The sequence below is a fragment of the Herpailurus yagouaroundi genome, unplaced genomic scaffold, assembly GCF_014898765.1.
Source record: "Herpailurus yagouaroundi ecotype Mexico unplaced genomic scaffold, PumYag 141, whole genome shotgun sequence".
Classification (NCBI taxonomy): domain Eukaryota; kingdom Metazoa; phylum Chordata; class Mammalia; order Carnivora; family Felidae; genus Herpailurus; species Herpailurus yagouaroundi.
This window is the reverse complement of record NW_024412396.1, coordinates 66,319,551-66,345,543: the sequence shown is the minus strand read 5'-3', so window position 1 is coordinate 66,345,543 and position 25,993 is coordinate 66,319,551. Positions and strand designations below refer to the sequence as shown.

General features: G+C 49.7%; 1 protein-coding gene and 1 long non-coding RNA gene across 2 annotated transcripts; both read left to right on the top strand.

Moving 5' to 3' along the window:
- Positions 1–10,379: 10,379 nt before the first annotated feature.
- LOC121031329 (uncharacterized) lies at positions 10,380–13,688 on the top strand. The gene is made up of 2 exons (XR_005790683.1): positions 10,380–10,533; positions 12,617–13,688. It is a non-coding gene; the product is annotated as an uncharacterized LOC121031329 (long non-coding RNA).
- Positions 13,689–20,149: 6,461 nt separating this feature from the next.
- Positions 20,150–21,971, top strand: IFI27L2 (interferon alpha inducible protein 27 like 2). The gene is made up of 4 exons (XM_040478134.1): positions 20,150–20,293; positions 20,460–20,489; positions 20,997–21,158; positions 21,750–21,971. The coding sequence occupies exons 1-4, from the start codon at positions 20,248–20,250 to the stop codon at positions 21,950–21,952; spliced, it is 441 nt and encodes a 146-aa protein (XP_040334068.1). The 5' UTR covers positions 20,150–20,247; the 3' UTR covers positions 21,953–21,971.
- The last annotated feature ends 4,022 nt before the right edge of the window (positions 21,972–25,993 follow it).

Sequence of the window (25,993 nt, the reverse complement as noted above, 5' to 3'; positions counted from 1 at the left end):
GGAGGTGACCCCGAAGGGCTCAAACTGTGGCTTCTCCACTCGAGAGCACACTTGACCTCTGACCGTTGCACCCACCCTCTGCCTAGCCCAGAGCCTCCTACTTGGTGGACACGAACTCCCACGGCCTCGGACTAGCACCCACTCAGGCATCTCCGGCGACCCCTCACTGTCTCATCCACTGCTTTCACTTCTCTCCAGCCTGCTCATTTCTAGAGCCCTGGGGGAGGCTTGTTTATGCTTGTTGAACTTTGATTGGACGATTTTATAAAAACCAAATGAAAGCCACCTTCCAGGCTTCCACTGCGGGCCTAAGCAGAGCCTGGCACCCGGGGGGGGGGGGGGGCAGTAGTTTTCCAGAAAAGCAATGTAAGTGTCATTGGAACTCATTAAGTCAGAAAAAGGGGAAAAACACCTACTGTATGTGTTAGCTACGATTTGAATGACAACCTTTTAAAAAATATACCTGATGCTAGAAGCAAAACGGACGATGATGGGGTTTCGAAGTCACTTGTTAGGAATACCTAATTTAGCGCCTGGGTGGCTCCGTCGGTTGGGCGGCTGATTTCGGCTCAGGTCAGGATCTCACAGCTCGTGAGTTCAAGCCCCACGTCGGGCTCTGTGCTGACAGCTCAGAGCCCGGAGCCTGCTTCAGATTCTGTGTCTCCCTCTCTCTCTACCCCTCCCACGCTCACGCTCTGTCTCTCTCTCTCTCAAAAATAAATAAATATTTAAAAAATTTTTTTGAAGAAAGGAATACCTAACTTATAGAGCTGTTGCACGTGCGCTCTCCAGAGTCCCCTCTGTAGGGGGGTCAGCTCTGTACCTCGGATTTTAATCTTCCTTAATCACCGCTTCCGTCCCTTTGCGTTTCTGGGAAGAACGTGAGCTGATGCCTAAGTTCCGTGGACACCAGTCCACCGTCCTGGCCCCCATATTTTTTTATTGCAATTCCCTCCCAGCTGAGCCTCCTGCTCTCACCAGGATCGTTGCCTCTGCTTGTGCTGGATACGTGCTCATCCCTGCCTCTGTACCCTCGGTTATGCTGTTCCCCGGCCATGAATGTTTTTCCCTTTGCTCCTCTAATAGCAATTCGCCTTGCCCTTCAAAGTTCAATTTACGCTTTCCTCCTGGAACGATCTCGGATCACCTTAACGCTCCTCCCCACTCTAGTCCGGGTCTCCCCATTATGGATGCTCATGGTCCGTTCCAGTCTTCTACACTCCCTGTGTTTTGTGTCTCTGTTATGGACGTGGAAGGCAAAACGGAGCAGGAAGCTCGTTGGGTTTGGCATTGAGCCTCAGCTCTACCAGCTGTCAGCTGTGTGACCTTGGGCAAGTTACTTAACCTCTCTGGACTCCGTTTTCTCATCTATAAAAAAAAGGGTAATAACACCTACTTTGCAGGATTGTGGCGATTACCCGAAACAATGGGCCTTAACATGCCTGTCAAGCAGGGAGCTTAAGAATGGTGGCCATTGGGGCGCCTGGGTGGCTCAGTCGGTTAAGCGTCCGACTGCGCCTCAGGTCACGTCTCGCGGTTCGTGAGTTGGAACCCCGCATCAGGCTCTGTGCTGACAGCTCAGAACCTGGAGCCTGTTTTAGATTCTGTGTCTCCCTCTCTCTCTGCCCCTCCCCTGCTCACGCTCTGTCTCTCTCTGTCTCAAAAATTAATAAAACATTTAAAAAAAAAAAAAAGAATGGTGGCCATTGACATTGATGACCTTGGAGGCCTCCTTCTTCTGGCCTTTCTCAAAGGACATGATTGATGAGAACTGGCTGGCCGCAGGAGGGGTAGGAAGGCAGACTCCTTCCCGATCCCAGTCCTGTCTGAACATGCAAACCCCTCCCCCCTTCCCTCCTCCTCTCCCTCCTGCCACATGTGAAACGCCGCTCACCTTTGTTGGCTTCTCAGATAAATTGTCCATTTGTGTCTCCTTCTCTCTCTGCCCCTCCCCCACTCGTGTTCTGTCTCTCTCTTTCAAAAATACACATTAAGAAATTTTTTAAATAAAAATTAAAAATGAAGACCATTGTATGTACATGTGTATATTTAAAGATCACTATTAGTGTGAACTTAAAAATTCATGCCGATCTTAATTTTTTTTTTAGTGTTTATATTAGAGAGAGAGAGAGAGACAGAGAGAGACAAGGCACAAGTGGGAGAGGGGCAGAGAGAGAGGGAGACACGGAATCCAAAGCAGGCTTCAGGCTCCGAGCTGTCAGCACAGAGCCCGAGGCGGGGCTCGAACTCACGAGCTATGAGACCATGACCTGAGCCGAAGGGACACTTAACCAACCGAGCCACTCAGGTGCCCCAAATTCATACCAGTGTTAAATATTTAACCTTGAGGCTCCTGAGACTATGTCAGGAACCCCTGGGATTTGGAGTATTCCTCAAGAATGCCAGGTAGGGCCCTAAAGCAATGGCCCTGGACGAGGGTGCCAAACAGGCCAGTCTGTGAAGGCCATGGCCTTCACAGCAGGGCAGAGTCCCTTCGGGAAGGAGTACCTTCTGTCCCCTCCTCAGAACCCCAGAGCCACAGTGTCCCCTAGAAGGCGAAGAGCCACCCAGGTCAGCAGCGCTGAGCAGCGAGCGAACGATGCAAAACTCCAAGGGTCTGTCTCCCCACGTTGCTCTGGAGAGCAGAGGCAGGGTGTGCTGGAGGGAGCCCCACATTTCATTGGTTTCAAAAAAATAAACGAGACATTTCTTGAACTTCATGGTTGTGGCAGAGACTATAGCAGTCACCCCCTCCTAGTTTGTAGGAGAGACTGGAGACGATGGCCATCCAGGACAAAGGACCTATTCCGTGGATCCTTTGCAGTTCGATGTGAGCAGAGTTTGGAGGTCCTGCCCTCAAGGAAAGGGACATGATCATAGAAGTTTACTGTCCCTGAGCTCTGCTCTATGGAGTCACAGGCGTCCATGCTCCTGCTTTCCCTAGGACAGCGACTTCCTCTGAGGGGTCCGAGTTGGCTCCCCCTCTTACATCCGCCTTCCAGTGGTTGCCAGGGGGTCCCGATGGGGTGAAGGCACCTGCAAAGGCCTAGGAGGAGGGAGTTGACTGGAGTGATGGATCTGTTCTGTATCTTTTTTTTTTTTTCAACGTTTATTTATTTTTGGGACAGAGAGAGACAGAGCATGAACGGGGGAGGGGCAGAGAGAGAGGGAGACACAGAATCGGAAACAGGCTCCAGGCTCTGAGCCATCAGCCCAGAGCCCGACGCGGGGCTCGAACTCACGGACCGCGAGATGGTGACCTGGCTGAAGTCGGACGCTTAACCGACTGCGCCACCCAGGCGCCCCTCTGTTCTGTATCTTGATTAGGGTGGGGGTTACACGCGCTTGTACAAGTGTTCAAACTCACGGAACTATACACGGAAAGGGAGAAAAAGTTACTTTTACGGCATAATTTAAAGAATGAAATTAATGCACACACATGTATATGTCTATGTGGATACGTGCGTGTTTATGCACTCCATGAATACACACAGTGGTTAGCGTGTGCCTGATGGACACAACGTGCTCTAGAAAAGGCTCCTCGCCACGTGCTCCGCAGCCCAGCAGCCTACGATTATCATTCGGCCTCTGGGGAGACAGAGCCTCACGCTAGAAGGTACGTCAGCTATTTTGCTAAGGTGACTTCTCCCGCTCATAGTAAGACTTTACCAGTGACGTGATGCAAGCTCTTTTTGTGGACGCCGACAGGCACACCAAGTAGCACCACTCTAGAAAGCGTGGGCTGCGGTCACATGCGCGTTCTTTACAGGAGAGCATTGCAACAGCGGTCGCCGAGGGCAGAGACGGTGGCACTGATCTCCGGGTGGCCAGCGCAGGTGCGGGACCGGCTGGCAGAGAGGAGACGTCAGGTCAGGCTTCTCCGGGCAGAAAACGAGGAGCTGAAGGGAGACAGGCCTGAGCACACAGCTCATCTGCTCCGTTTGACTGATGGCATTTACTGAGGGGCCGAGGAATAAATGACGTACTCCAACGCGAGGCATGTTGAAGTGCCCGCTGAACGGTGGCCCGAGAAGAGAGATCAAAAGGGGCGATGACCTGGCAAATTGGTGTCTTTCCCTGATGCCAGAATTTTGCTTCTTCCACGCGCACCCCCCGAACGAGTCCTTCTCCCCAAGACCATACAGTCCGCTCCCCACTGCCACCCGTTTTGAACCCAGAGCGCTTTGTCCCGCTTCGGAAAAGTCAGACAAGAGCTGGTCCGTGACGAAGCAAAGAGACGAAGTGGGGGCGAAACTTGAGGCCACAATTGGGAACCCAGCACCCTGGCCCCAGCGCTGCCCTCGATAAGCCGGGTGGCCTCAGGCAGGTGTCCCCGTCACAGGGCCTCCGTTTCCCCAGCGGTGCCATGGGGGGGGTGGGCTCTCAGCCTCTCTCACCTCCTACCTCTCTCACCTCCTACCTCCTACCAGAATCCTCAGACCCGCCGGGACGGACCACAATCATCACTCGTTGATGGGACCCTTTTCATCCTTCTTTTCCTGCCCACGACCTGCAACTCTGCGTAGGGAGGTCCTTTGCCAAAGGCCAGCAAGCTTTGGCCGGCCGGAAAAGCACATGTCCCTGCTGACAGGAAGTGCAGGAGTTGGACGCCTGGCTTCAGCCTCCCCTCCCTTCTCGAGTTCTGTCTCGGTGCCCTCGGCGCAGCCCCCCAAGCCCCAGCAAGGCGATCCATCATCCAGGCCGTCGCAAGAACTTCTGGCAGGTTGCAGCAGCCTCTATTACTTGTATGTATAATTTATACGGCCCATTTCCACTGCCAGGGACACCTGATCTCGCACGGGGAAACCGGGAGCTCTGCCCTCCGAGACGTGCGCGCTCTCCGCCTACGGCCACGCACCACTTTTCCGGAACCTTTCATCTTACCGGGGCACCTCCCCAGGCCAGGAACGATGGGACCTCGGAATAATAGGACGGTCACCCCAATTTCAAGGCTGCCCTCAGAGGCAGGGCCGTCAACCCCATGGACGCTTCGTAGCCGCTGCAGCGTCGAACCTCGCCTGTAAAATATAAGTGCACGGGCTCCGGGCCTGCCAGCCCGTCTGGGGCGTGGCAGAGACCGGGAGGAATAACATACGTAGAAGTTCTTTGTAGAAAACTATCCTCTGGCTCCTCAAAGTGTGGTCCCTTGGACCAGCAGCATGGGCATCACCTGGAAGCTTGTAAGAAATGCAGGCCCCTCTCCAGAATCCGATTGCGCGCAAAGGGCAGGATGGCAGGAGGCCCTTAGCGGGTGCAGTGACAGGAACGTAAGGAGTCAGGGAGGGACTCGGAGAACGGGACACGGAGAACAAGACAAAACGAGAGAGAAGAGTAGGAAATCGCTCCGTGCTCCCTTCTGCCTGCCCTGGGTCACCTCCGCCCCATCTCTGCCCCCCAGCCACCGAGGCCTCTTGACGTGAGCTCTCAAGTCAGCTGTTGACCGGAGGCCGCCAAAGAGCGAGCGGACAGGTCCCGCTTCGCTTGCAGGAGACCAAAGGGGACAACCAACACAGGTGGAAAGAGATGTCCCAAGGCCGGGGGCGGTGAGGGTCTCCCGTTCCTCCAGGAGGGCTGGGGGCGTCTCAGCCTGCTTCCAGACCGAGGCGCATAGCAGGCAGAGTACCTAGAGACCCCAGACCGACATCGGCAAGTGCATGGGGGCAGCAGAAAGCAGCCGTACCCAGATGGCAGAGGGGGCAGATGACGAGGTCCTGCGGGCTGTCTCAGAGACCTTGCCTGTCCCTTAATGGGTGATATTCTTATTGCCCTGGATTTTCTATTAAGCAAGCTTCCTGACATCACTTGAAGGTGAGGGTACTTGACCCGTGTTTCAAAATTTTCCAGCAATGCTGGGAAATGGACTGCATCACATTCGACAAAATTCCATTCAAGTCATTACCCAGGGAGAGGCATTATAATTGCACAGATGTAAGTGCTCCATTTCGTGGGTTTAAAAATACCCCTTTCCAGGGCTGCAGCAGGCATTAAATGAGATAACGTGAGCGCTGCTCTTGGCACGGGCTTCTTATGAGTCTTTTCCCTGCAGTCTTGCAGAGGAATCGAAAGCTTCGCTCTGGCCCAGAGGCCTCGTCCTTGGCCTCAGCCCTGGCAGCTGCATTCTAATGGCTGTGCTAATGGATGTCGCTGATCCACAGGGACGGAGCCCCGGACCCGGATCTTAAAAGCCCCGAGTCACGGCGGGTGGAGGTTTTTAGTTGTTTGGGGGGTTTTTTGTTTTTGTTTTTTTTCCAGAAAGAGCTCTTCTATTTTTTCAAGCACCACAGGCAGCTCGGCCCTCTGCTTTCTGCAGCCAAAGCCTGTCCCTTGAGGAAATCAAGTTAAAGTCCTCGCAGACAGTGGCTTTAAATGCTCCTGGGGACGCATTCGAGACCTAAAGGATATACACGAGTCAACGTGGGAGAAACAGTATGTATCGAGCACTGACCACGTGTGAGAGATTAAATGACTGGCCCCAACTCCGCACCCCGCCCTGTACCCACGTCCTCGCCATGGCCTCATTTAGGGCGGAGTAATTTCATACTCCTTGAGTTGGGGCTTGACCGCGTGACTTGCTTCGGCCAATGGAAGAAGATGGAAGCGAGTGACAGCAAGACAGTTCCAAGCACGGGTCTTAAGGGGCCTCGCATGCTTCTGCCATCACCCCAAAAAGAACTCCCTTTGGGTAGCTGCTGCCCCATCAAGCTGGACTCCGGAAGAAACACACGTGGATCAGAGCCGCCCCTCCTAACCCGCAGTGAAACCTGTCAGCGAAAAACAAAGCTGCTGCTGTTGCCGTGTGACTCTGGAAGCAGAGTCACCCGGCCCAGCCAAAGCCTGAATCATCAGGACTGCCCCAGTCTGCCTACAGGGCCACAAGGGGCGGGGGGGGGGGGCGAATGATTGTTGTTTTAAGCCCCTGTAATTGGGGATAGCTGATTATGCAGCATTCTTGAGGCTGTAGCAAACCCATACACCCTGTGATAGAAATGAAAAATAGAATGGGGGGGAAAGAAATAGGGAGAGAGAAGAGAACAGGACCGAGAGAAGAGGTGTCCCGTGGGCACTCACCGCAGCTAAAGACTGGCACGGCCCCGTGGGGTGTTCTCAGCTATAGGCCCATATCGTGATGACGGACCCTGGTGTCACATAGCCCGCTGGGGATCCTGAGAACCAAGGTCAAACCAAGCCCAGAAGGAGGGGAGTCTCAGGGATGCAGGAAAGGAAATGGAGGACGGGGAGCAAGCAGGACCGCAAGGGTCCAGGAGGACCAGATCTGCGCTGGAGGAGAGAGAAGATCAGGGATGAGAAGTTACCCCTCACTGAGACACCGGCACAGCTTTGGAAGGCTGGACATGGCCAAGGCAGCAAGGGAGAGCCAGGACTGAGCCCATCTCCTGTGGGGGGAACAAGGCAGGTACCAGGTTTTAGGAGGGAGGAGCCCGAGAGAGCAGGAAGAAGTCTAGTAACTAGACAGAGCGTATTTGGCTTGTAGAATATCTAAATAAGTATGTGCTGAATAAATCAATGAACTCCACTTTAACATGGGCTCCACTAACCCCACTTTGGGGCCAGGAGGCTTCATTCCACAGAGCAGTAGGCGCTTTTCCCAACTCCCCAGGACGGCAAGGAACAGACCAAGGGAACCATAAAATAAGCTGGTCCCCTCCACGCAAAGGCCATTCCAGGAGGACACCAGCCTAGCTCCCGGGGGCATCGAAGGGGAAGACTGCAGGCGGAAGAAAGCCTTTCTCCTGGAAGCCTGGAACCCCCACCAGGGTGTGGTGTGGTTGTTGCTATGGATACTGATGCCGTCTTCGTGCAAGGTTGTCCAGAGACTTCGCTTGTCTCCAAAATTCGGAAGAGCTGGCCCTACCGGGCCCACATCCGGAAGGTTAGCATCTCAGATCCGACCCCTCCCTGACACAGGACGGGATCTCTCTGGGTTGCCCCAATCCCCTCCCCACCCAGCCTCTGTTGCCATTTATCATGGCATTTGGACGGCAAATTTATATTCTCATATTTTTTGTATTTGTTTCTTATATAAAAATACGATTTCTCAATACAAACGTCCATGAAAACTGGGACAATAAAATGAGAGAGAGGACTCGTATCGTGAACAGGAGGAAGGTTCCGGATTGTTTAGAATGCAAAGGCCTGGGCAGGCCCCTGCTCGGTGAGCCCCGGGTCTGGGCGCACTGCAGACACCCCTCCCCGCAGCCCCTCAGTCCCCCTTGGCCAGTGAGGGAGGGCTGGGCAGGGTGAGGGGGTGTCTCCTCCCAAGCAAGAGGAGAGCAGACGCAGCCCACCTTCCAGCTCTGTCTCCTGGAAGAAGAAAAATAAAAGCCCCTAAAAGAGAAGAAATCAAATGGACAAAAGCCAAGAGATACCAAGTGGCTAGCACCCAAACCCAGTGCATTGGGGGGGGGGGTCTTTATTCTTCCTATAAATACATCCCAGTTGCTCCCAAGGACCCAGACCTGCACTTTCCAGGAGTGTTAACCCCCAGCTCTAAGGGTGCTTTTGCAATTCCATACTCTCCAATGGATCTCCCAGGTTCCCGAAATAAACACCCATGTCTGATTATCACGTTTTTTTTAAAACGTAGGAGGATCATAACATGTACCGAAAACCCTCCAATTGTTCCCTATCTAACCGAGAGCAAGAGCCAAAGTCCCGCAAGGCCCTGTGCCACCCACCCCCAATACCCACACAGCCTCACCCTCACCTCCCCCCTTCCACCCCTCTGACCTCGTCTTCAGCCCTCACTCGTTCCATTAGTCACATTCACTGCCTTGGGGTTCTTCAAACACCTGCTGCCCCAGGCCCTTTGCACTTACTGTTCTCACTGTACAATGCTCTTCCCCAAACTGCTACACGGCTCCCTCTGCTTCTCCAGTTCCTTTAGGTCTTTGCTCGAGTCCCACTTAAGCAGAGATGCCTGTATTGGCTCTTCTGTCTACATTCACTGTTCCTCTTACTCCACTTCACTTTTCATTGCCTCAACACAATCTGACTGACGTGTCAGGTACTTACGTGTTTGTCTTTCTAATTTTCATCTCCCCTACATGACGGTAAAAACTTTTTTTGTTGTTCACTGCTCTTTCTCCAGTGTCTGTAGCAGTACTTTTTGGTACGTAGACATGGCCAATAATTATCTGCTGAACGAATAAATGAATGAGCAGCTCTAGAGACAGGCACCAAGGCCAGACGTTGGCAGGACTTCTGGTAGCTTAAGACCTAGGGAAGTGCACACAGTAGGTCCTACAAGTAGCTCAGAGCCCAAAATCGGGATGCAGCCAGGCCTCAGGGGCTTCTAGAAAGGAGAATACAGAAAGGGCTCTCTCTTTCTCTCACTCTCTGGTTTCTTTCTGCACATTTGCTCCCACTCCCCCTTATCGGCAGCCTCTCTTACTCGGCCCACAGGGACAGATCAAAGAGAACTAAATAAACAGCTGCCTCATTTCCCATGTTACTGTAGACCCGGCTGTCCAGTTAGTTCTCTGTTTTGCTCTTTCCAAATTTCCAGGGAAAGAACCCTGCTTGGGCCCGAGTTGCCAAGTGCCCACCCAGGTCCCATCGCTGTGGTCCAGGAAGTGAGGCCATGTTCACAAACATGGATTCCAGGAGCCCGCCCTGTGAATGGAGAAGAAACAACATTTAATGGCATGCCTGAGAGCAGGGGAGACATCCTAAAAAAGAAGGTACTGGAAAACCCCTTTCGCTGTGAGATTTCTGCTCGCCCAGTAGGAGAATGGAGTAGAATGTTTGCTCCAATGAAGGGAGCCACCCTTGCAGCCCATTCAGCTCGAGATTTGTGCCAAGCCTTTTCCAGCCCTCGAAACAAATCTCCATCCCAGCCAAGCAGGTGTGGTAAGTGCGTCTCCTGCCCACATGGGAGTAGGCTTCCGTTTGAGGTGCTGCCTCAAGGGGGCACTCAAACCCAGGGCTCTAACTCTCCCCCAGATCCCCTCCACTGGGTGGCTGCTGGTAATGGTAAGAGGGTAGGACCTAAGGGCTCAGGAATCTTGGCTCGGCGCCCAGTGCTGCCACAATCTCTTGAAGGATGACACATCCCAGGCAAATTCACTCGCTCTGTTATGAGTTGGAGGATCGACTCGCACCGCAGTGTAATTTCCAGAAAAGCAAAGGCAGGAGGCCTCAGCTAGAGGCGGGCCTGAGGACTACGGGGCAGTCGAACAAAATGGGAAGAAACGCATGCATCGGAAACGTGAACAGGGGTTAGTGGTGGGAAGCCAAAGGGCTCTGATTTTTTTTTTTTTTTCCACTTGGCATCTAGAAGGTCTAAATGTTCTCATGAACATGAATTGCTTACATAATTCACTCGGTAATGTCAATCTGGGGTTCTTGTCAGCAGGGGACTATCCTGAATAAAGCCGTTTGGGACGTCGTGTGCAAGTGGCCAGATGTCTTCACTTCTCTTGAGTGAACCGTTGGAGTGGAGTCGATGGGTTGCACCGAATCTACAGGCCAGCATGTAAAGCGCTGGCACCTGAAAATTCTGTCTTCCAACCCGTGAGTATGGCATAATCTCTCCATTTTCGGGCAGGGTCCCTTCGATTTCCCTCAGCAGTATTTTTCGGGTTCGATGTACACGTCTTGCACGTCCTTTGATAGTATATTCCCGAATGGTTTCCAGTTTCGATGCTGTTGTGTCATTTGAAAACCTTTTGAGCTTATGAAGTGTCACTTTGACTTTTGCTGCCATGCTGGTTTTTGTAAATACAACCGATTTGGACAATTTTGTTGAGTTCACTTGTTAGTTTTAGCAGCTTTGGGGGCGGGGAGTCCTTAGGACTTTGTAACGTAAACAATCATGTTATGCACGAAGAAAGCTTTACTGCTTCCTCTCCGACCTTCATGCCTTTCTCCCCACGCACTCCCCTTCTGTCATTATGCGGGGTGGGGGGGGGTGGGGGGGACCTCCGCAGACACTGGATAGAAACAGTGAAAGTGTACATCCCCGCCTCCTCCCAATCTGAAGATGAATGCACTCAGTATATTCAGTATATTGGCACAAAGAATTGTATTTGTTGATTTTCTTCATAGAAAACTTTTGTAAGATCGTGGAAGCTTCCTTGGGGCGCCTGGGTGGCTCTGCTAAAGTCGCTGGACTTTAGCTCAGGTCATGATCTCATGGTCTGTGGGTTCGAGCCCCGCGTCAGGCTCCATCCTGACAGCTCAGAGCCTGGAGCCTGCTTCAGTTTCTGTGTCTCCCTCTCTCTTTGCTCCTCCCCCACTCATGCTGTCACTCTCTCATTCTCTCTCTCTCAAATAATAAATAAACATTTTTTAAAAAAGAAAAAAAAAGAAAAAAAGATTCCACTTCGGGGAGAGCCAAAACTGTCATTAAGTTAAATCTCAGTTTGGTGCTGTGGGGCTTAGCATAAGTGACTCTATTTAGGCCCGTTGTCTGCTTTTTAGCATTTATAGTCCATTTCCCTTTTAAAGAAAGTGTGTCTCTAACGAGCAAAATCTTCCTATAAACAGTGGTAAATTGTATAAATCCAATAAAATAGTCTTATACCATTTTTAAATTTAGGTATTCTTAAACAATACTTATCTGCAACGTTGGTTGACAAATAGAATCTTTTTCAACTTTATAATCACAAGATTAAATCTCTGACTGAAGTACACCATTAAAATTGGAAACTGAATTCTGTCACACGTACCAAGTTCTTACACACAAGTTAAATACTCAATATGCACAAATTGTTCTTAAAATGAATGCCCCAAATAAGATTTTCATTGGTTCATTTTATTTTCTGTTTTCTTTCAATAATTATAAACATCCCTAAGATCCCTAGGTTTTTTTAAGTTACTGGCTAAGAGGATAGTTTTTAACAGGATGCTACTGCCCCCTAGAGGACATCTTGGAGATTTTCATTTTATTTTATTTTATTTTATTTTATTTTATTTTATTATTTTTTTTTAATTTTTTTTTCAACGTTTATTTATTTTTGGGACAGAGAGAGACAGAGCATGAATGGGGGAGGGGCAGAGAGAGAGGGAGACACAGAATCGGAAACAGGCTCCAGGCTCTGAGCCATCAGCCCAGAGCCTCACGCGGGGCTCGAACTCACAGACTGCGAGATGGTGACCTGGCTGAAGTCGGATGCTTAACCGACTGTGCCACCCAGGCGCCCCTATTTTATTTTATTTTATTTTATTTTACTTTTTATTTTATTTTACTTTATTTTACTTTGCTTTGCTTTACTTTACTTTATCTTGTTTAGTTTAGCTTAGCTTAGTTTAGCTTAGTTTAATTTAGTTTAATTATGACGGACGTATGTTACCAGTACCTATGTACTTAGGGACCAGGGATGCAGGACCATCTCTCACAGCTAAAAGTTATCCTGTAGAAATTTCAAAAGTCCCTTCATGTAAACAAAAAACTAATTAACTATCCGAGCCTAGAACGTTACCGTATTTTGTACGTATTTTTTTTGTAGTTTTAACGTAGAGAGAATTTTTCAGTAATTGCAACTTTCTTGCAAATCAGGGAGATTGTACTTTGGTTTGGTCTGAACTTTACCAACTGAACTTTACCACCATGTGTGATATTGTCATTTATACTAAATGTATATTGTGGACTTAGAACAAGGTTCCCGGCCTCACATTTCCTCGAATTCCTGGAATTTCCTGAGCCGTAAGAGCAAGGGGAGAATCTTTCTTTTGTCATAATAGTTGGTCTCTTGTCCTCAATCCCTGAAGTCACTTCAGGGCCATGAAGGTGAAGTGTCTGTCTTGTTATTCACAACAACCCCCTCAAACACCGCTAAGCTTTTGTTAATGTGGCAACTCCTTTTGGAAATCTCCTAAAGGGGTGGGGCTCGCTGGGACCAGAGCAATGAACTAAGAAATACAGGGCTGGAACTTTCAGCCCCACCCCCTCATTTCCAGGGACCGGTGAGGGACTGGAAGTTGAAGCAATCACCGATGATCAATGATTGATTCAATCATGCCTAAGTAATGAAGCCTTTATAAAACCCCCCAACGAGAGGGTCCAGAGAGCTTCAGGTTTTCCTGAACCAGAATGCTTTCACCTGCCACCGGGCCAGGCCCCGAACTCCATGAAGACAGAAGCTTCTTTGCTGGGGACGTCGCCCTACGTAGCTCCTGATCTGGCTGTTGATTCATAGCTTGACTGTCTTTTGTAACAAACTGGCAATCTAGCGAGAAAACCGGTCCCCGGAGTCGTGTGAACTGCTCTAGAAAATTAATCCAAACCCAAGGAGGGGGTCATGGAAACCTCTGATTTATAGCCACTTGGGCAATATCACAAAGTAACAATCTGGACTTGTAACTGGCATCTGAAGTGGAGAACTGTCTTGTGGGACTGCGCTCTTAACCGATGGGATGTGACCCTATCTCCCCGGAGATGTGTCAGGACTGAGTTGAATTGGAGGACACCCAGCTGGTGTCAGAGAATGACTTGGTGATGCGGAAGAAAATTCCCCGCACGTTATAATTGGTGCCAGAATTATATACCATTTTGGAAAATCGTGTTGCTGGTGGCAATGTTATTCATGGTACTTGAATCAGTCTGTATTTGCAGCTGCCACATTCATGGTGACTATATATAGATAAATGGATAAAGATACATAGATAAGTTTCTGAAGCATTTGTTTCAAATTATCAAACATAAAAAATGTTAAGAACTTTCAGATCAATATTATATTGTATCAAAACTTAAGCAGGCATGGGGCGCCTGGGTGGCTCAGTCGGTTAAGCATCTGACCAGCTCAGGGGGTGATCTTGCAGTTCGTGGGTTCGAGCCCCGCATCGGGTTTTGTGCTGACAAGCTCAGAGCCTGGAGCCTGCTTCGGATTCTGTGTCTCCCTCTCTCTCTCTCCTGCTCAATGCTCTGTCTCTCTCTGTCTCTCAAAAATAAATAAAAGTTAAAAAAAAGTTTTGAAAAACTTAAATAGACACAAGCAACTTATTCATTATATTTTTCTGGTATAATAGTGCTTAAGCACATAGATATTGAAATATGCGTTATTTTATTATAAGTAATTGCCTTTTATTTCTCTTTCGAATTGCAGTTTGGGCGATATATTGCATGTAGCTAGATGATATTATCTATGAATTTCATTTCAGGATAGTGGAAAGCATTACAAAGTATCTTTAAACTTCATAAAAAGAAATAGTCATGGACCAACAACTCTGATACCGCTATTATATTGTGGAACTGAAAAATTAAGTAAGTGGATGATGGAAGGAAAGAGCAGTGTTTTTCCCTACTAGAGTGGGAGTTAACAGATAAGAAAGAAGAGGAAGCAGGGTGCTTGGATGCTCAGTGGGTTGAGCGTCCGACTCTTGATTTTGGCTCAGGTCATGATTCCAGGGTCATGGGATCGAGCCCCACATCGGTTTCCTTGATGAACGTGGAGCCTCCTCGCTGAACATGGAGGCTGCTTAAGATTTTTCTCTCTCTCTCTGTCCCTCTCCTGCTGCCCGCCCCCCCAAATTAAAAAAAAAGAAAAGGAAGAAGAAGAGAGGAAGCAAGAATGATCCATGTGGTAATGCATTAGGGTCTGAGGTATCAGTATGAGCTCATGTTTAGTTCAACATTGATACAAGCGGTCACAAATGACAATACAGTATAGACAGGTGTACCCATGTGGGTTAGTATACACGCGTATATCTCTTTGCTCTGTAGCTCAGAGGGTCTTAGAAGCAATGATAGCCCAGTAGCAATGAGCACACCTAGCTTGCACATATTGCTAATTACGTGCTCCAATAAAAGAAACCGGGACTCCAGTACTAGGACTGGGACAGGAAATATACAAAATAAGTCTGGAGCCGCTTGTAGTGCCACAAAGCAATGAAGTGCTAAACTCACACACACACACACACACACACACACACGTGCACACACCCACCCACATCGATGGACGTATGTCAAAGAGACACAGGCACCAACGGAAAGACTGCCAGTGGCCGAAGCTGGAAAAACTTGAGGAAGACAATAATTAAAGCAATATCGAATTATGCAACAAAGTATAAAATAAATACCAATGCATCCATACTGAGAGGGGTGCCTGGGTGGCTCAGTCTTTTGAGCTTCTGACTCTTGATTTCAGCCTAGGTCATGGTCTCGGGGTCGTGGGATCGAGCCCTGAGTCGGACTCCACATTGGGCATGGAACCTGCTTGAGATTCTCTCTCTCTCTCTCTCTCTCTCTCTCTCTCTCTCTCTCCTCTGCCCCTCTCCCCTGCCCTCTCTCTAAAAAATGTAAATTAATGAAATAAAGAAAAAGGGAAGAAGTGACCAATCTCCTGTGCAGAGAATCACAAATAAGTTATGAAGATACTCCACCCTCAAACAGGTGGGGTGTAATTCCCTAATCTAAGTGTGGGCTGCAGTTTCTTCCTTCCCAAAAGAACAGCAGGGAAAGGAATGGGTAAAAGCGACTTCACAGAGGAACCTGGCAAAAACTCCCTTACTCAGCCAAGTGCTCAAGTCCCCCTCAACCATGGTAAGTCCTGTTGATAGCATGTACGTTTGACACGATGTGACAAGAATGGCACTCTACCTCTGTGGTCTTCCTCCCCCAAACCCATCACTCTAATCTAATTACGAGGGGGAGAATTCAGACAAATCCTACTGAAGGAACATCCTCCAAAACACCTGACCAGTACGCCTCAAAACTGTGAAGGTCATCAAAAGAAAAAAAGAAAAAAGGAAAGTCTGAAACACTGTCACAGCTAAGAGGAGTTTAAGGAGACACGATGACTAAATGTAATGTGATGTCCTGGATGGGATCCTGGAACATAAGAACATTAGGTCAAAACGAAAGAAATCTGAATAAAGGATGGGCTTCACTTCACAATAATGTGCCAACATTGGATCATGACTTCTAACAAATTACCCTGTTAATATGGGATATCAATGATAAGGAACCTGGGTGTGGGGTATATTTGAACTCTCTGTACTATCTGCAATTTTTCTGTAAATCTAAAACTTCCTTTAAAAATAAAGCTTATTGGGGTGCCTGGGTGGCTCAGTCGGTTGAGCGTCCGACTTCGGCTCAGCTCACGATCTCACAGTCTGTGAGTTCGAGCCCCGCGTCGGGCTCTGTGCTGACAGCTCAGAGCCTGGAGCCTTCTTCGGATTCTATGTCTCCCCCTCTCTCTGAACCTCCCCCGTTCATGCTCTGTCTCTCTCTGTCTCAAAAATAAATAAACATAAAAAAATTTTTTTTAAATAAAGCTTATTTAAAAATATCTCATCCTTATACAAAAACAACCACAAAATTGTATTAAGGAATATGAAAAGAAACTTGAATAAGTGGAAAGACTTATCATGCTCCTGGATGTAAAGAATAGTTTCTGTAAAGCTTTTCTTCCTGAATATTTATTTTAAAACTTAATTTCAGGAGCGCCTGGGTGGCTCAGTCGGTTAACCGTCCGACTTCGGCTCAGGTCACGATCTCACAGTCTGTGGGTTCGAGCCCGGGATAGGGCTCTGTGCTGACAGCTCGGAGCCAGAAGCCTGCTTCCGATTCTGTGTCTCCCTCTCTCTCTGCCCCTCCCCTGCTCATGCTCTGTCTCTTTCTTACACAAAAATAAATAAAAACATTTAAAAAATTTAAAAACTAAATTTCAATCAAAAGAGGAAGGTTGGGTTTTTTTTTTTTTTGGAAATTGAAGAAATATTTTTAAAGTTCATCTGAAGAATTAAAAGGTAGGAAGAGCCAGAATATTTTTAAAAAAATTTTTTAACGTTTTATTTATTTTTGAGACAGAGAGAGACAGAGCATGAACGGGGGAGGGGCAGAGAGAGAGGGAGACACAGAATCAGAAGCTGAGCTGAAGTCGGACGCCCAACGACTGAGCCACCCAGGCGCCCCCAGAATATTTTTTAAACCTAAATCAAAATGAGCAGACATTAAATCGAACATAAGTTTATAAACGTTACAACAGGGTGACACTGTTGCCAAAAGAGATAGTTCATTGAAACAGAAAATTCCAAAACACCTATCCTGGTATACCTATACCAGTACGTGCATTTTGAATATAAAGATAGAATTTCAGGTCAGAGAGGAAATGAAAGATGATTTAATAAATGATATGAGAACAGCTAAGACATGTATAGGTATATGCAAAGCGCCCTGTATGTGCCAAACTGAATTCCAGATGGACTTAAAAATGAAACCCCAGAACCTAAAGACAAAACAGGTGATGACGTACCTGATAGCTAACGAGAACAACCCTTTTAAGCACACAAAGATAAAAATAATAAAGGATCGGCAAATCTGTATAAGTATGAAAAAGTTTTGTGTTAAAAAGGGCAAAAAATAAGTAATGAACTTGAAACAAAATTCGGCAACATCCGTAAGAAGGGATTAAGAGAGTTAATATGTAATTCCTATATATCTGCAAGGGGGAAAAAAAAATAACACCTCCGTAGGAAAAAGGATGTGAGAAGATAACTTACAAAACAAGGACTGCATACGCCTAATAAACTTAAAAATAGTTAGCCTCTGTTGGGACGCCTGCGTGGCTTAGTTGGTTAAGTATCGGGGCTTAGCTCAGGCCATAGTCTCGCAGCTCATGAGTTTCAGCCCCGTGTAGGGCGCTGTGCTGACAGCTCAGAGCCTGGAGCCTGCTTCGGATTCTGTGTCTCCTTCTCTCTCTGTCCCTCCCCCACTAGTGCTCTGTTTCTCTCTCTCAAAAATAAATACACGTTTAAAAAAAAAAAAAGCCTCTATTAACTTTAAAAATAAAACTGCCACATATTTTATCAGTAAAAATTGGTCTATTCAGGAATAGCGGAGAATTACAATCCCTGACACAGAACCTACGGCAAAGCCATAGGCAAGCCTGGGGAACAAAGAAATAAGCTCTTTGGGTAATGGGTAAAAGGGAATGGGTAAGTTGGGAGGGCTGTTAGATAAACAAAAAGTCCGTTGGAGTCAACTCGAAGTTCAAAGCAGACTGGCTCTTCATTGGCTCTGTTGTGTGGCTCTCTTTTTGGCTGGGCTGTTGCCAGAGTAGGCGGAAAACCTTCCTCCGCCTGGGGTAGTAAAGCAGTAACCAAAGTAGTATCTACTTGGAACGTAGGTCTCTTCCGGTTGGGGGTCTGCAATTGACAAGGAGCGGTAGGGCGTGAGAGCTCCCCCTGCTGGCCTCGCAACTCCATTTTAGCGAGGTTTCCTTTTATTTTCGCACCTCATTAGTGGTAAAAGAAATGTAAATAAGTCACAATTTTCCACCTTTCACCGCAAATCTTTTCTTTTTTTTTTTATTGACAAAGGTAACTGTTGGTGAGGAATAGGAAAAAAAATAGATCTTCTCACATACTTTTGAGAGATGGGTAAACTGACAATATTTTTGGAGAGCATCCTAACAATAAATATCAAGTTCCATAAGAAATGCATAGTGTCCGACCCAACAACTCTACCTGTAGGAACATATTATCAAAAAACTATTTGTGCATGGTGACCTAAGCACTTCCTGCCACTTATAAGAACTCATAAGAACTTATAAGCACTTATCAGCACTTATAAGAACAAAAATTGGAAAGAATTTAAACCCTTGGGGGGTGGGGGTGCTGATACATTGAACTACAGCACATTCACAGGATAGCTGTTTGATGATAAGTACAAAACACATACAAGTTCTAGAAAAGGCAAACGTGTAGGGACATAAAAACAGATGAGTGGTCGCCAGGGGCTGGGGTCCAGCAAGGCTGACTACAAAGGAGCATGAGACAAGGTGTGGGGAGAGGGTGATGATGTTGAAAATGCTCCGGGGTGCCTGGGGTGGCTCAGTCAGTTAAGCACGACTCTTGACTTTGACTTTGGCTCAGGTCATGATCTCATAGTTGGTGAGTTCAAGCCCCGCATCAGGCACTGTGCTGACAGCCTGGGCCTGCTTGGGATTCTGTCTCCCTCTCTCTCTGCCCCTCCGCTACCTCTCTAGCTCTCTCTCAAAAAAAAATAAATAAAAATAAACTTGAAAAAAAAAAAAGAAAGAAAATGCTCCACGTCTGAGCTGGTGGTTCCTCGACTGTAAAAGTTTGCCCAAACCCATAGATGTGTCCACTGAAAGGTTGAATTTTACCGTGTGTAAATTATATCTCAATAAACTTGACTTTAAAGAAAATCCTGTGGAAGAATATTAAGCAGCCTGGGGAAATTTAAATGACCCATTAAATGGGGAGCTTGCAAGGTAGTGTGCACATTGTTATCGGAACTTGGTAAGGGGGTTACGTTTTCCGAGTGTGACAGAAACTGGGCAAACTTGGTGAGGTAGACTGGAAGGAAATGTGCCAAAATGTGTCTCCCTCTGGAAATGAAATTAAATGTGGTTGACTCTTGAACATGGGGGAGGGAGGGTTGGGGCACCAACACCTTACACAGTGGGAAATCTGCCTATAACTTTGACTCCCTCAAAACTTAACTAGTAATAGCCTACTGTTGACCAGAAGCCTCCCCAACCACCTAAACAGTCAATTTGCAGCTATTTTGTGTTGTATGCATTATACACTGCCTTCTCACAATAAAGTAAGCTAGAGAAAAGAAACTCACAAGAGGGGCGCCTAAGTGGCTCAGTCAGTCAGTTAAGCGTCCAACTTCGGCTCAGGTCATGAGCTCACTGTTGTTGAGTTCGAGCCACTAATCGGGCTCTGTGCTGACAGCTCAGAGCCTGGAGCCTGCTTTAGATTCTGTGTCTCCCTCACTCTTCCCCTCTCCTGCTCCTGCTCTGTCTCTCTCTCTAAAATAAATAAACGTTTAAAAAAAACTTTTAAGAAAATCACAAGAAGATAAAATGTATTTACAGCACTGTACTATTAAAAATCCGCATATATGTGGATTTATGTTGTTCAAATCCATGTTTTTCAGGAGTCACCCGTATTTTTTCTTCACATTGTTATTTTATCTTTCTTTGTTTCTTTATTGCTGGAAACCATTTCTCTGTTGTTCAGATGCTTTAGGACGCTTTTCTCTTTGACGGGGCCACCAAGAAGGAGGGAAACCACCAGCGGGCAGAAGAGCCAGGGGAGGAGGGGGACGCTCAGCTGGAGGGACAGGCCAGCGGAGAAGCAGAGGAGTGGGGCTGCGGGGCGGGGCTTGGGGGCTGGGGCGGGGCGGGGCGGAGGGCGGGGCAGGACTGGCTCTGGGTTTTGCAAGGGGCTGACCGCGCGGAAGGGCCTGCCCCGCGAGGGGCAGGCCGAGTTTCCATTGGAAATCATGAAATCACCCCCGCTGGTGCTTAGATGTTTCCAGAGCTCCGCGAGGACAAGGAAGGCGGCACCATGATGAGTGAGTCTAGCTTTGCAGGGAGCTGGCAGCCTGGGCTGTGGTGGGGGACAGGCCTCCCGGACCCCCAACCTAGGACGGGCCAGACGCCCCGCTGTTTTCCTTCGTTCCCTCCACCTATTAACTAGCTAACTCACTCTCCGTCTCTCTTCCCTTTTCGTGTCCCAAGAACGGGCGGCTGCCGCTGCAGTGGGAGGAGGTGAGTCGCCTGGATCCCCTGCGTCGCCGGGGAGGGGACTGCGGAGATGCGGGTTGGGAGGGCCGCCGGGGTGAATGTTAGGAGCAGAGAGCCGCGCTCACAGTGCTCCCGGGAAGAGGACGCCTGATCCGGGGCCTGGCTGCACCCTTAGGCCTTCTAAGGAGCGCGTAGAGATTTCCTTTGACTGGGGGTGTTGTTTATACAAACTGCAGTGGTATATTTCACCTCCCACATTTACACACACACGCACACACAGTGACGGGCAGTGACTTCCCCGGTAGGTCACTGCCACTTCCTGGGTGGGCCTCCCGTGACCTCTTTGTCCCCCCCCCGACCCCCCCCCACCCCCCCCCCTCTCTCTTTGGGGGGGCCCCCCCCCCCCCCACCGAGCTGCCGTGTCCCATCGATGTTGAGAGCAGACAGGCCCCTGAAACTGCCAAGGAGTTCGGGAGGGGTCCCTTCCCCTTCCCCTGGCCCGCGCCCCGACCCAGCACCTGTTCCCCGCAGTCGTGGCCGTGGGGGCCGTGCCCGTGGTGCTGGGCGCCATGGGCTTCACCGGGGCGGGAATCGCCGCCTCGTCCCTAGCGGCCAAGATGATGTCCGCCGCCGCGGTCGCCAACGGGGGTGGAATCGCCGCGGGCAGCCTGGTGGCGACGCTTCAGTCGGTGGGTAAGTGTTGGGTGGGCGGTGGACAGGTCGGGGGAGGGGTGGGGGAGCGCAGGATAGTGGGGAGAGGAGCAGAGCGAGGAGGGCGTTCACCCCAGAGGCTAAGCCTGAGGGAGGGCTCAGCTCCCTCCAGTTCCGTGGTTCTCATCCTCCCGGGTCCTTTGACTGTCCCTCACTGTCCTCTTTCTGGCTCCTTCTGAGTGAAGTTTGGTGAGAATGGAGGGGTAAGGGGCTCTGAGATCTGAGAGGGAGAAGAAGGGAAGGAGCCCAGGGCTCTGGGTACAGACCTACCCAAATCTGACACAGGAGTGGCCTAGGTGGGTCCTTTCCCCTCCGGGCCTCAGTGGCCTCCTGTGTAAGGTGAGGGGACCGGTTGCTCACTGGATCTTTGGCTGACTGTCCTCTGTCTCTAACTTCCCATAGATTCACCCCCTCTCCTGTCTTTGCCACCTCCAGCGTCGTCTCCCCAAAGTGGAGCCCTGGGGGTTTCAGAACCTAGTGGAGGGATCCAGGTCTCTGGGCCTCAGACATCCAGAGGGGTCGGGGCCACTGGCCACTGCAGGTTCCAGGACTCACCCTCTGTCTATTCCTCAGGGGCAGCTGGACTCTCCACATCATCCAACATCCTCCTGGCCTCCATTGGGTCAGCTTTTGGAGCCTTGCTGGGAGGCTCAAAAAAGGAACCTTCTTCCTCTTCCCCAGCAGAACCCGGGTCTGAAGGGGAACAGCCAGGAGAAACTGAATCCCAAGTTCAACCTCCAAACCCCCCGCTCGGTTCAGAGAAACAGGAGAAATAAAAATCGTGTGTGGATGCACCTCCACGTCTTTGCTCCTTGCAGCCCTGTTGGGGGGGGGGGGGGACTGGATTTTTCCAAATCACCCCATCCTCCCCACCTGCCTTGTGGAGTGGGTAGAGGCAGGCTAAGCACAGAATCAGTTGGCAGGAGGCTTTGATTCATCCTAGTCTCACAAGCGATGACCACATCCAGGCTGTATACACCCAGGACCATTCTTTGGCCTTCTGTGGGCCTCACTTTCCCCCCTCATTTAGTGATGGGGGTTGACAAAAGTTCCCATTGGGCAGCTGGGGTCAGGGGTAGCCAGGATACATATTGAGCCCCTGACGACAGAGCACTTTGCCCTTCCTTATGTATGGACACTAGACATCCTGACTTTGAGGTCAGGCAGGGAGAGGCCAGTGTCTTGCTCATATCAGGATGTGAACAAGACGCTGGCCTTTCCCTGCCTGACCTCAAAGTCCCGTGGGGAGGCTGGCAAGCAAATCACCAGGACAACTTAGTATGTTGAATGTCACAGTGGGGCTCTGGGCGCTTCCAGGCAAGGAGACTGAATCACGAATGGTCACTACGCCGTGTCTGGAAAAATCCTCCAATTCCTACCCTGGCAACAGGTGCGATTGGTATCCCCTGTTTCCACTCAAGTCCAAAGTGAGGGCTTACTTCCTGCCAGAAATGTCTCTTCTCTAGAGTTGCTGTTTGTTTGTTTGTTTGTTTGTTTGTTTGTTTTTAAGAATGAGATATAACATAAATAGAAATAGAAATTCTAGAACTTCTGCTTACACCCCAGTAAATAGCCTGGGGGCCTCTAGGGGCACCCTCTGCATTTTGTAGACTCCCACTTGGGGACGTATCCAAAGGAGAGGCCACTTAGGATGTAGAAAGCTGGAGAGAGCGTCACTCCCAACCTACAACACGAAAAATCCAGACAACCCACTGTGGTAGACTCTGGGTCTGGAGTTCAAGAGAGCGGACGCAGGATCACAATGTGAGAGAGGCTAGTGTCCAGGAGGAGACAAGAGCCCCGAAGAAGGGTCTTTGCTCCGTTTTTATTAAGATCGGAAGGCTTACAAGCGTGATGGACGTGCAAAGAGAGACAATGAAACCATGAACATTAGCTCATGGGCGTGAGGGAAAGGGGGTTTTGAAGATACGCGGTGTTAGGGGTTGGGTCAATACAAAACAAAATCCTGGCACTGGGAGGAAGGTTGTTTACAGCAGGCATGGGGCGCCACCTCTGTTTACCTCAACTGGCCTAGGGGACAAGAAAGAGCATGCTACCTCAGGGTTAACAAGGCACCTTTCTTTTGCTGTTAGTTCCTTTCGGGGCAACTTCGGCTGCTGGGGTCTACAGTCCTGTTTTCCTGTTTTTGTCCTTCCTGTGAAAGCACCTTTCTGCGATTGTGCTAAATTGGGGGGCATTTCCGCCCTGAATCCCTAATCTCGTTTACCTCATTTTGGATGCTTTCATCCCAAGGCTTTTCTATTCCTATACCTTTGTCCTATACTGGCTGGCCTTTGCCCTGTTGACCCAATCTTGTTTACCCAAACTTGGGTGCGTTCATCCTGTGGCTTTCTAATTCTTTACGCCTTGTTAACCCATCGGAGCAGGCTCAGGGAATTCTTTTTTAAAAAAATTTTTTTTCCAACGTTTATTTATTTTTGGGACAGAGAGAGACAGAGCATGAACGGGGGAGGGGCAGAGAGAGAGGGAGACACAGAATCGGAAACAGGCTCCAGGCTCTGAGCCAGCAGCCCAGAGCCCGACGCGGGGCTCGAACTCACGGAGCACGAGATCGTGACCTGGCTGAAGTCGGACGCCCAACCGACTGCGCCACCCAGGCGCCCCAAGGAATTCTTAAGCTCGTTCCCCCACGACCTACAGAAAGCAATTTTATAAAATGTATATCAACTTTAAAATAAAAATAACGTTTCTTGAACCCCTCAGAGCCGGCAGGTCTGCTGGGTGCTCGCAAGAAAGACTTGTGGGCAGGCAGAAACCCACAGAACACTTCCCTGGTGGAGAGGAGGCTGGGGGTGGAGGGAGCTACCGCCTTACCTCCCTGCTCCCCTGGGGGACGAGAGCCTCATGCTGCTGGGGGTCGGGCAGTAAACCCCTAAGCTCCCAGAACACAGGTGAAAATCACCGTAGTTGGAGGGGGAGAAAAGAAGAATACCTCCACCCCCAAGGTCGGGGTGCTAAACCCTCCTGGGCGCAGAGCGAACCCACCCACAACCGGGGGAGGGACAGAGCTACTGAGAAAAATCCCCTCCCCAGACTTGCCCAGACTGAAGCCCGATGGGACCGCAGAGAATGCCACTATCCCCGCCGCCAGCCTGGCAAGTAACAAGCAACAGACGTCTGCACGGTTGGGGGGAGCAGGTGTCCAGGGAGACCCTCGCTGAAATGCACACACCACACACCAAAAGGAAGCCTAAAGCTGAGCATGGAGCAGACGCTGAGAAACACCAGCTCCCCAGGGAAACACAAGGTGAAGCTAGTCCCGTGGTAGCCATAGCAACACCTAAATCCACACCCTGGGCAACTTCCGGTAAGACGGAGCTCCCGGGTACTCCTAGGGGAAGAGGCGCACTTGTCTCCTGACATAAATACTGTTCACTTCCTGGTCTCCACTGAGCTTGCGCAGCGGACGGTTGGAGCCTTGCCCCCGTACCCCCTGGCACTCACCCTCTAGCCCTTGCTGTCCCCTACTGCCAGCGCCGATGACCCCTTCCCAGGCCCCCAGACCTGGCTGACAAGACAGGCTGGAAGCAGGGTGTCGGCTCCCGCAGAAGAGACTTCAGCCAATGATGGGTTTTAGTTGGGGATGAACACCCTTCAGGTGGGACAACTCAGGCCTGCCCTAGACTCCCGGGGGTCTCCCAAGGGTCTCCAGAGAATCGAATCTCAGTTGCCCACAGTGCAGACTCACTCATGAAAGGACCCTTTCATGGCCGCGGGTCTCTCTCCACCTCATCTTTCATCCCCTCTTGGTGCCCCCTAGGGTCACCTCCCAAACACACCGCTGGCACTTGAGTCCTCGTGGTGGAGCCTCAGCCCAAGACAACATCCCTCCCTCTCTTCAGGCCACTCGGGAGCCCCCAGGGCTGAACCCAAAACAGCCACAGTGCTCCATTAGACTGTTCCCGAAAATTGGCTGTGTTCAGGCCTTATTCATCTCCTTGCAGCAGAATGAGGCTCACACAAGAGCCACTACAGTCTGTCTCACAGTGACCCCCCCGCCCTGGTCCAGACTGGACCGCAACCAGGTCCAGATCTGTCAGCTTTCCAGCAGAGAACACAGCTCAGGCTCTGAGGCTGGTTAAGGATTGTAGGGTAGGTCACTCAAACGAGTGGACGGTCCCTCAGTCTTTGCAACTGTCAGGAAAAAAGCCTGGCACAATTTCAGTTTGAAAAATGTTCCTTCTCTGGGCACCTGGCTGGCTCCCTCTGTTACGTTGTCTGACTCCCAATTTTGGCTCAGGTCATGATCTCACAGTTCGTGACATTGAGCCCCACATGGGGCTCCGTGCGCCTCTCTCTCTGCCCCTCCCATGGTCATGCGCATACGCACGCACTCTATCTCTCAAAATAAATAAATAAACATCTGTTAAAATTTTTCAAAAAAAAGACAAATGTTCCTTTGCAATTACCTTTTCCTCCAGAAAATCGCTGTTACCAAAGACACTCGAGAGAGCTGTTACCAAAGACACTGGGCTGGGGCTGGCCCAAAGATGGCTGAAACTGGTGAAGTCGTCCACCTCCCCCACCCTACCTTGAACTTCTTCAGCAATTTGAAACAGTTTGGTTCATCAGGTAAATAATTTTATCTCCCTGAATACAGGCTGGTTGCTGGAGGAGGCAGCTGGGAGAGAGCTGGTGGGCAAGAAGCCAGTTCAAGGCTCCCAATCTGGATAAATAAGCCACAAAGCCAGCCGTTCTCAGCCTGTGGAGAGATGCCCATCTTCAACAGCAGCAAGAGTTAGGGACTCCGGATCATTTCTTCGCAAGATCTTTTAACAAGATCTGTAAAATAGGGG